The 9,963-nt window shown below is 45.8% G+C and overlaps 1 protein-coding gene, 1 long non-coding RNA gene and 2 other non-coding genes across 5 annotated transcripts in view; 1 reads left to right on the top strand and 3 right to left on the bottom strand.

Moving 5' to 3' along the window:
* Positions 1-3,137: 3,137 nt before the first annotated feature.
* On the bottom strand, positions 3,138-9,821 carry HSPA8 (heat shock protein family A (Hsp70) member 8). Of its 2 annotated transcripts, none has more exons than XM_070490053.1 (9): positions 7,947-9,821; positions 6,753-6,962; positions 6,237-6,442; positions 5,813-5,965; positions 5,168-5,723; positions 4,749-4,951; positions 4,314-4,512; positions 3,850-4,082; positions 3,138-3,558 (listed from the first exon to the last, which is right to left on the bottom strand). In XM_070490053.1, the coding sequence occupies exons 1-9, from the start codon at positions 7,966-7,968 to the stop codon at positions 3,373-3,375; spliced, it is 1,968 nt and encodes a 655-aa protein (XP_070346154.1). In that variant the 5' UTR covers positions 7,969-9,821; the 3' UTR covers positions 3,138-3,372. The 2 variants fall into 2 exon arrangements, with proteins under 2 accessions (XP_070346154.1, XP_014699146.1); XM_014843660.3 differs by lacking the exon at positions 7,947-9,821 and adding an exon at positions 7,676-7,910.
* LOC123279222 (small nucleolar RNA SNORD14) lies at positions 4,599-4,684 on the bottom strand. Its single transcript, XR_006517139.1, has one exon. It is a non-coding gene; the product is annotated as a small nucleolar RNA SNORD14 (small nucleolar RNA).
* On the bottom strand, positions 5,022-5,108 carry LOC123279211 (small nucleolar RNA SNORD14). Its single transcript, XR_006517128.1, has one exon. It is a non-coding gene; the product is annotated as a small nucleolar RNA SNORD14 (small nucleolar RNA).
* The window catches only part of LOC106832777 (uncharacterized), a 69,988-nt gene continuing 68,182 nt past the window's right edge, over positions 8,158-9,963 (top strand). Inside the window, exon 1 of the long non-coding RNA XR_006517054.2 lies at positions 8,158-8,296. This is a non-coding gene — a long non-coding RNA (uncharacterized lncRNA). The remainder of the gene's footprint in view (positions 8,297-9,963) is intronic.

Raw genomic sequence — 9,963 nt, 5'->3', positions numbered from 1 at the left:
GCACTCAATAGATACTGTTTGAGCAAACAGTTGTTTGCAGGCATTATCATTTTCTTATATTACGTTTTAACTACATAAATATTGTAATAATATTGTTCAGAGTAAACATTTCTGTGCCTTTAAAGACAAAATTATGCCTTTAGTAGTTTAAAAGTGCGACAATTACTCGAGCAAAACTTGAACTATGGTAATAAACACACATTTTAAAACACAATTATGTTATTGTTATCTAAGTTCAGTTGAAACCAGCATGTAACTCTTAAAGTTGGACATGGAGATTGAGGGACTGAACTTTTTATGCTCCCTCTTCCCAATCCAGTGATGCCCTGTGCAAAACTTAAGAACCAGCCATCTTGGGCCATGACATTCCTTCTTCTAACCACAACATCCTTATAGTAATTCATGCAAAAGATAAATGGCTTTTGCTACCCTATATAAAATTTATGCATGCACAGCTAGACCATGTAGCCATCCTTACCTTATGTAAATTTGTTAGGAGAATCAAATAAGAGAAGTGGAAGCCATTTGTTAACTCTAAACTGAATGGAAAGTGGTAAACATTGCTCTTCCTATGACAAGCTTATCTGAATCTTCCTCTAACCTTTCTATAATAAACTAAGAGTACTTCTTGCCAAGGTTTCCCCACAGTAAGTATGCCACTTTGTACTGTCACTTTGTAATTGTCCTCAATTCATCTTGGGACGTCACTATCTCCTGCTACCCTAGAGACATATATAAGGCTGGAACACATCTTTACCAGCAACCGTTTAGCCCACAGCACAAATCTGATTAAAAACTAAGTAAAGGACAAAAGTTGACTTGAGTCTCTGAGATCCTCACATCCCCAGATGGCTTAGACTTCTACTTCCAAAGAGCAAAATTGCAAATGTAAATACCTCAAGTCCTGAAAACACCAGTGTGACGGTGAACAACAGAGAATTAATGACTACTGGGACCAAGCTGTCATGTAAATAATCGCATGTTTTGAGTAGCAAGATTACAAAACTACTGCAACTTCCAAAAAATTCCTTCCACTAAGCATAGAATCCTGGATGCTGTGTTGAGCTGAGCTAACGCTTTTTAAGTCACTAGACTGTGATGTCGAGGCAAAAATACAGGTTTTTAGAGTAGTCTACCAGAATTTCAATGCCTGGATCTCCTCCCCCACACTAATTTGAGGTTACTAAGCCTCTCTGAAATTCACTGTCCTCATCTGCAAACATTCTTGTTCAGATTGAGAAAGCTAGTAAATACTTACTGCCCTCCCTCCTCCCAAGCCCGTTATTTTCTATTACACAGGCCCAGCAACATATTGCTTCTCCTGCCTGTCTAAGGAAAACATTTCCCTCTCCCATTTCAGTTATCACTCATGAAATTTAGATAGGACATCAACCTCAAGTTCAACAATTTGCAATAGCTACCACTGATAACTTGCTATGGGGCTAGGTCTGATGGTTTTCACTCATTACTACATTTGACCTCCCTGCCCCAATTTTCCTACAATGATCTCGTTACTCCAGAGTTAAAAAAGGAAAGTGCACTACATTCCTCTTCAGCTGTAACTGGTCTCAAACACATCAAATCGTTGCTCCAGTTCATAAATGATGCAGTTAAAAATAACAAAAACCCAAGTCTGATTCTTCATTAATAAAGGAAAAAATACAAATTACACATTCAGACCTGGGCCTTCCCCAAGGATGTGCTGCTTTCAAACTTCATTTGTGACCCTCAGAAAACATGGGAAGACAAAAATCAAGTTATGGTGCTATAAAGCCCTGGAGAGACTCCAAACATTACAACAGATACATACCTAAGGCACTGAATTCAGTCAACATATTCTTTCAAAAGAAAATTAAGTGCAGCCTCTGCTATGCTCAATAAACTGAACTAGGGTAATGCAATAAGAACTCTGCAGTTACTGGAGCAAGTTCTTATACTAAGAAACGCAAATTGTGTCACCCAAGAATGAACCTTTTATGAACAGAGAAAGGAGGGCTCAAAGAGGTTAAAGTTGGGCCACTTTGCTGTCAGTATAAATTTTGACATGCACACGTCATCATTGAGGATTCAGATTCTTCTAAACTGACCAGCAGGTGGCAGGCCACCAAGCCTTGTGAATAAACTCAGCAATCACCTTTAACCCAGTTTCCCTGCTTCAGCCTCGAGGAAACAAGAGGGCTATCAGGGTTATGTGACTCACACAAGTGATTTTACATGATTCAGATTTTAAGCTGGCATACTTTTGGCTTGTTGCCCAACAGCATTTCCTGTGTTTAAGACTTGATTCTGAACATTGCTAACCCAATGAACAAAGACCCACTCAAGCAAATACAGACCTTTGAAGGCAAGCTTACCTAAAGGCAGTCCTATGTAATCAGAACAAATTTGTTATAAAGAACTATTCATAATCAGTTTCTGCCTTTCTAGCCTTTCACATGATTACATAGGCTGTGATTCAGTTAGATGAGATCAGAACTAGATGCCCAATGCCCTTACTTTTCCAAGTTTTGCTTCTAAGGTGAGCAAAGGACCCTTTACCATGTCAACTTCACAGCCAGTTGTCCAAGTTACCTGTCAGCCTCTAGGACTCATGCCGAGAACAGTGAAAAAATGTGCTCACAGAAAACAGTTTCAGAAGAGACACCCCACAACAGTCACCTTTTTACTCCATTTCCCCCCAGGTCTCACTGGCTACTCCCTGTTCAAACTGGCTTTGTCCTCTAACTTTGAGCCCTCAAAAGGTTAACTTCAGAATTGGTGAATCACACAAAATACTCTAATATTTGAGATTTCTCCCTTCTAATTTTTCAACACTTCTTACCCATCAACAGCTTATCCCACACTGGAAAGCATGATTACTGGTATCTGCAGCTCAAACTCCAAAAGGAGTTTGGACTACATGTTACTATAGTTAATTATGAGCCTAGCTACTGACACAACGCCAAAACTCCAAGTTCTCCCACTTCTTACCCCAATTCAAAATCTTCCTTACACATTTTCCTCAAGTTGAACAATCTGTATTTAACCACCTAGATACAGTGATTCATTAACACCTAGGCCAGAAAGAAATGGAATCCAACCCCTAAAACCAATGTTGCCTGTTGCCCTTGCAAATATGGAGCCAGACAACTGTAGGGTGCCAATTTTAAATACAGTTTTATTTAAGACATTGCATTTTCCACTTACAATACAGTGCCTATAAAGTGCAATGTTATTTTCCTTTCCCTGTGCATATATTCCATATTCAAGTATCAAGAATGCCCAGTTACTTATTATAGCAGCTCAACTTTAAAACTGCCATGGAATTTGCTACAAATTTGGGTCCTTCAATTGTTTTATGTGGAACAATGCTAAATCTATGCTCGGGTTGGCTTAATCCACCTCTTCAATGGTGGGTCCAGAGGAGGCACCACCAGATGGAGGAGCTCCACCACCAGGGAAACCCCCAGGCATTCCTCCTGGCATGCCTCCTGCACTCTGGTACAGCTTGGTAATGATGGGGTTGCAAACTTTCTCCAGCTCTTTCTGCTGATGTTCAAATTCTTCCTTCTCTGCAGTCTGAGGAGAGAAAAAAATAGTATTACTCCTTAAGCCTAACGCAATCTAATGTTAAAAGATACCAGACACAGAAGCAGCCTACTGTCACATTAAAGACTTAGCTGTATATGAAATCTTGGGTCACTCAGACATCCAAGGAAGGAAGCTAGCTGCCAACATTTGTTATTCTGGTGGAAACCGCGAATGTTTGGACCATTCATCACTGTGACCTTCTAAGTTTTTAAACCCATCTAAGCTTGTGCCTAAGCCCTTACATCCACACCACCCTCAATTTACCAACAAACTACAAACCTGGTTCTTGTCAAGCCAGTTGATGATTTCATTGCACTTGTCAAGAATCTTCTGTTTGTCCTCGTCATTGATCTTGCCTTGAAGTTTTTCATCTTCAACAGTTGCTTTCATGTTGAATGCATAGGACTCAAGTGAATTCTTAGAAGACACCTTGTCCCGCTGCTTTTCATCTTCAGCCTTGTACTTCTCAGCTTCCTGGACCATGCGCTCTATGTCTTCCTTGCTCAAACGACCTGTGAGGTCAATCAACATGTTTTAGGCATAGCTTTAAGACTGAACATTGAGTTATCCACGTCTGTGACCAATTACCACTCTGCAGCTCCTTTAGCAATTAAGAGTGATCTGGGAGCTCTAGATTAATTGCTTTTAGGCAGTAAAGACACTTGAAAAACACAGCTATTACCACACCAAATCACAAATCTTTAAGACCACATGACAGTGCCACTCAAATGTGCCAAACTTACCCTTGTCGTTAGTGATGGTGATCTTGTTTTCTTTCCCTGTACTCTTGTCCACAGCAGAGACATTGAGAATGCCATTGGCATCAATATCAAAAGTGACTTCAATCTGAGGAACACCACGAGGGGCTGGAGGTATGCCTGTGAGTTCAAACTTGCCAAGCAGATTGTTATCCTTGGTCATGGCACGCTCACCTTCATAAACCTTAGAAGAGAACAGAAATTACTAAGCAATTACAAATGATCTCCAGGTTAGCTTACACAAATCTAGAACTAATAAGGGAAGACTGATCGCTCAGACATCCAAGGAAGGAATTGGCCAACACAAGACTTCTGGTGGAAACTACGAATGGTTTTGGAATCCATCATCACAGCGGGAGAAGTCTTCCCCAAGTCCTACAGGATCTCAGTAAGCCAGCCCAAGAAAATACAGAAACGTACCTGAATGAGCACACCAGGCTGGTTGTCAGAGTAGGTAGTGAAGGTTTGTGTCTGCTTGGTAGGAATCGTAGTGTTGCGCTTTATGAGCACAGTCATGACTCCACCAGCAGTTTCAATGCCAAGGGAAAGAGGAGTGACATCCAACAGCAGCAAATCTTGAACATTTTCAGATTTGTCTCCAGATAGGATGGCTGCCTGGACAGCTAGATTAAAAAGACATTAGTGTAAAAAAAAATGCAATACAATTCATGTTGTCTCATTAAGAAATCTCAATCGCTCAGACATCCAAGGAAGTTGGGCCATCATTAGCTAAGCTTTTGGTGGAAACTACGAATGTTTAAGAATCATTCATCACAGCGAGTGAGTTAGCTTGGGCCTCTTAGGCCACCTGTTTGAACCATTTATAGTAGGGTTATTACCTGCACCATAAGCAACAGCCTCATCAGGGTTGATGCTCTTATTCAGTTCTTTTCCATTGAAGAAGTCCTGTAGAAGTTTCTGAATCTTGGGGATGCGGGTAGAACCACCCACTAGGACAATATCATGAATCTGGGACTTGTCCAGCTTGGCATCCCGAAGGGCTTTCTCTACAGGGTCCAGGGTGCCACGGAACAGGTCAGCATTCAATTCTTCAAATCGGGCACGGGTAATAGAGGTATAGAAGTCGATTCCTTCATAGAGTGAATCAATCTCAATACTGGCCTGGGTGCTAGAAGAGAGAGTACGCTTAGCACGTTCACAAGCAGTGCGCAGGCGTCGGACGGCCCTCTTGTTCTCACTGATGTCCTTCTTATGCTTGCGCTTGAATTCTGCGATAAAATGGTTGACCATTCGGTTGTCAAAGTCTTCTCCACCTAAGTGGGTGTCTCCAGCTGTAGATTTGACCTCAAAGATTCCATCTTCAATAGTGAGGATTGACACATCAAAAGTGCCACCTCCTAAGTCAAAGATCAGTACGTTTCTCTCAGCTCCAACCTGCAGTTCAAATAGAAATTACCTTATTACCTAAACCTGACAGCTCAAATCAATCTTCAAATAACTCACGTATTACAAATAGTACATACCTTTTTGTCTAAACCGTAAGCAATAGCAGCAGCAGTTGGCTCATTGATGATTCTAAGTACATTGAGACCAGCAATAGTTCCAGCATCTTTGGTAGCCTGACGCTGAGAGTCATTAAAGTAAGCAGGTACTGTGACAACAGCATTGGTAACAGTCTGGGAATAAAAATCGAAAAGATTAAAGCCAAAACATTGCAGTTGGTTCATAAAATAGTCCCACAATCACATTTGTCTACTTGGGCATGCACTCAAGTTACAGCACCAAATTACAGAAACGTTCTGAAAAACGTTATCACCTAGTTTGACAGCTGTTAACTACTGTGTATTCTGTCAGCCAAAACCCCAACTTTATTCCTCAGGGAACCTGGTGCCTAACGTTGCAACCTCCAGCTATGTCCTCTGCCTGTTAATACTGTGCATTACTCACCTTCCCAAGGTAGGCTTCTGCGATTTCCTTCATCTTTGTCAAAACCATAGAAGACACCTCCTCTGGATAGAAACTTTTTGTCTCTCCCTTGTATTCTACTTGGACCTTGGGCCTGCCTGCATCATTCACCACCATGAAGGGCCAATGCTTCATATCAGACTGGACAACAGCATCATCAAATCTACGTCCAATCAGACGTTTGGCATCTGTAAACAGTTATCAAATGCAAATATCTTGTTACCTCGAATTACCTTACACTCCACAGCAGTAAACAGATATAACTCCTATACAGCCAAAAGTTCATCCAAGTTTTTTCTCACTGCTACTAAAGTATCTCAGCTTTCTATCCTAAACAGTTACAAGATGATAATCATTCAAGACTTTTAAAATTAGTTTTCCCTGTTCTCAGGGATTTCACGGCTGCCTCTTATTTGACAAACTTCTCAAAGTCTCTCAAATTACATGCTGCCTAAACCCCTTAAACGTATGCTGTGGTATTTAAAATCAGTGGCTCACCAAAAACCGTGTTGGTCGGGTTCATTGCAACTTGGTTCTTTGCAGCATCACCGATCAATCGTTCCGTGTCAGTAAAAGCGACATAGCTCGGGGTGGTTCGGTTTCCTTGATCATTGGCTATTATTTCCACTTTTCCATGCTGGAAAACACCCACACACGAGTAGGTGGTGCCAAGATCAATGCCAACTGCAGGTCCCTTAGACATGGTTGCTGGCGAGGAAAAAAAAGCCCGTGGTTTGAAAAACCAATTAAGCGACAGAAATATTTACCCAAGTCAGGCTATCACGTACGATCACCGTGGCAAATAAAACTACACCTGGCACCTCCCTCAGAAACACTGCCCGTGTCCAAGATAACCACGCGGGAAGGTTCGAGCAGCAATGCTGCAGCGAGGTTGCCGTGCCAACCGCAGAAGAGCCCGCCCCTGGCTGGAGCCAACACCTGCCCGGAGGGTCTGCGACATTCTGGAGCACGTGGTACCAAGCTCCGAGCTGAACCTCATCCCTCCTTTCCCCACACCGGCAGTCCAGGAGCACCAGGACGCCGCCGGCCTCGCAGTGCTCAGAAGCCCCCTCCCCCACCTTGGGCGCATGCCAAGGATGGTTTCCTCCTTTAAGGATTAGCTACAAAGGGGCAGCCTGGAGCAGCCCGGAAACGGACAGCTCTAAGGCGCGAGCTCCACTTCCCGCACCCCGAAAGCGGATGCGGCTCCCTCCACGTCCCCGCGGGCGCCGCCCTGCCAGCCCTTCACGTCCTCGTCCCGACGGCAGCCACAGCGGCCGCCTCATGTCTGGAATAAACCTTACACACGGCTCCCCGCACGCCGCCTACAGCACACGCTCTGGAACCCCAGACCACCCGGCCGCCCCAGGCCGCACGCTCTTCTCACTACCCACTAGGTCTTTTGAGGTCAGTGGCCTTACCTTGAGCGTAGACCGGCTCAGGCTGCGAAAACGTCGCAAACCTAGAAAGCTGCAGCCGCGTTCAATGAGACCGGATTCCGGCCGCCACCCTGTCTCTTATACCCTACCTCAGAACCTTCCAGAAGGGGCCCGCCCCTGCCGGCTGCCCGTCATGGCACCCTCGACCAATGAGCGCGCGGCTACCTCTCCAAGCCCCAATGACTGACCGACTCTACCTCCGGCCTCGCCCCATCCCGCCCCATCCCGCCCCGCCTCGCGATGACGCACTCACCCCAGCGTTCTGGAACTTTCATTCTCGCCCCCGCTCTCCGAACGGCCCGGGGGAAAGGGAGGGTGGGGCCGAGAGAGCCCGCGCGCGGGAGTCCTCAGTCACCCCCGGCGGGGGTCGGGAGCGTCCGCCTCTGCGCATGCGCTAGCCCGAGCGCACGTGCGGGAGGGGACGGAAGGAGGAGAAGGCAGAGGGGCGGGCGAAGTTGGAACCAACCAATGACAGCAGCTCTAGCCGCGCTCTGTATCCGTGCGGAATCGGGGGAGGAAGAGCGCCGCGCCTGGAGGGCGGGGCCGGAGCCGGCGGCCCGGGAGAGAAGACGGAAGTGGAGCGAGGACAAAATGGCCGCGAAGGTTGTTGCGCCCCTCCCCCCCGCCCTGTGTCTTCATCCTCTTCCCTCAACTGTCCCCCAGCATTGTGAACAGGGTCTAGGCCCTCCCAGGGTCCGCATACCCACATTTCGTAGCTAGCATGGCTTTGGGCGAGGGCTGACCCCGAGCGGCTGGGGCGAAAGGCTGCGACCTCAATGTGCAGCTAGGAGTATCTCGCCTGCGGATACCCGGATCTGGGGTCGGCGGGAGTCGCCCGGCCGTTGCAGGGCCCCGCCTCCGCTTCTGCGTGGGGTGGGACAGGTGAGCCGGGCAGGCCCTTAGAACCTTCGGTTCACTGTGGCGGCTGGAGGTCGGCAGCCCCGCCGCGGAGGTTTGCGGGTCCGACTTTTGACCCCCAACGCCCGATCCTGTGTCGGGACCCCCAGCGAAATAAATGGCCACACCAGCTTCTTCGCGCCGGGCCTCCACCGCCCGCCGAGAACCGATTCGGCTCCTTGGTTTCCCCCTCCTCCCCTCGTCAGGCCCCGCAGCTCTCAGTTATTTGTAGAAGACAAGGCAAGGGAGTCGAGCTTTTCCTATGTTGGTGAACCGGGCGTTAGGAACCTGGGTTCCAGTAGCCTGTGTCCTTGATTACGACTTTCTGAGCCTGCCTTCTTTTCAGTAACATGAGGTAATACTTTTCCTGCCTTGACTTTTTATTGAGAACTAAACGAGAGGCCGTGCGGAGACGCCTTGAAAGCGTTACTGAACGAGTGCGCAAAACGGTAGTATCCAGAATTTGAAATCGTGGTGCGCGGCGGCAGGTGTTTGGCGCCTTGGCGTGCTAAGAGCCTTTCTCAGGACCTTGAATGCTAGCCGATGCCTTCTTTCAAACAGGCAGGGCAGCTCATGTGCCTGCTTAATAGGTAAGGGGGTACAGATAGGTGAAAAGATTTTTTAAGACTACGTAACTTTTAGTGGCGTGGTTGAAATTAGAAACGTCCCCAGACTGCGGAAAAGGCTGTCAGAAGAGTGAGGACACATTTTCCTTGTGAAAGCCAGTAAAGCCTAGAGAGAGATTGAAACATAAAGAATTTTCTTTCTGTGTTTGCTTTTGGTGGGAACCGTTGGCTTGAGTCCATGGGCGTAGATACTTCCGCACTTCTCAAGAAGTTAATTTTATGTGATGTTTTTACAACGTATTAAGTGCTTTCATTTAGCACATTTAACCATCAGAACAATTCTTTGAGATATATATTATTCACCCTATGTTAGGAGAAAAATGTGATTCAGAGATCTTATAAACAGCTGGCTGAGCTGCAATCGAACTCTTGATTCCAGAATGTTTGGTCTTTTTTATTAGTTACGCTACGGTGTAATTTCCTTTTTAAAAACACACGTGCTTCCAACTTCAGAAAGAGAAAGATGTGTACTGTGGGAGGCTCTTCTCAGTTTTCCTTGGTATCTACAGTTTTTTCCCCACTCAACTTATCAAATACAATCTGAACTACACCCCACATTTTGCAGCTTCTGTAACTAACCTCTGAACTACCTAGAATATTGTAACCACTGAACCAGTGGAAAACAGAACTCGGGTCCAGATCCACTGGTTTGGGGTATCCCACCTAATAGCAGTGATTAAAGAAAGTGGAACAGGCAACTTCTGTTTCTGGTCACTCTCAGAGTGTGTTCCAGGACTTGGACTATGT

The sequence above is a fragment of the Equus asinus genome, chromosome 20 (assembly GCF_041296235.1).
Source record: "Equus asinus isolate D_3611 breed Donkey chromosome 20, EquAss-T2T_v2, whole genome shotgun sequence".
Classification (NCBI taxonomy): Eukaryota; Metazoa; Chordata; class Mammalia; order Perissodactyla; family Equidae; genus Equus; species Equus asinus.
Note: the sequence above shows the minus strand (reverse complement) of the source record. Positions and strands in the feature narration are given on the sequence as shown.

What these genes read in the sequence shown, in the direction of transcription:
- HSPA8 (XM_070490053.1), bottom strand. Translation starts at nt 7,968, where the DNA reads ATGAAAGTTCCAGAACGCTGGG. An exon ending in GAAAGTTCCAGAACGCTGGG is followed by an intron (nt 6,963 to 7,946) that starts GTGAGTGCGTCA and finishes TTTCCTCGCCAG; the next exon opens with CAACCATGTCTAAGGGACCT. An exon ending in AGCCTGGTGTGCTCATTCAG is followed by an intron (nt 4,513 to 4,748) that starts GTACGTTTCTGT and finishes TTCTCTTCTAAG; the next exon opens with GTTTATGAAGGTGAGCGTGC.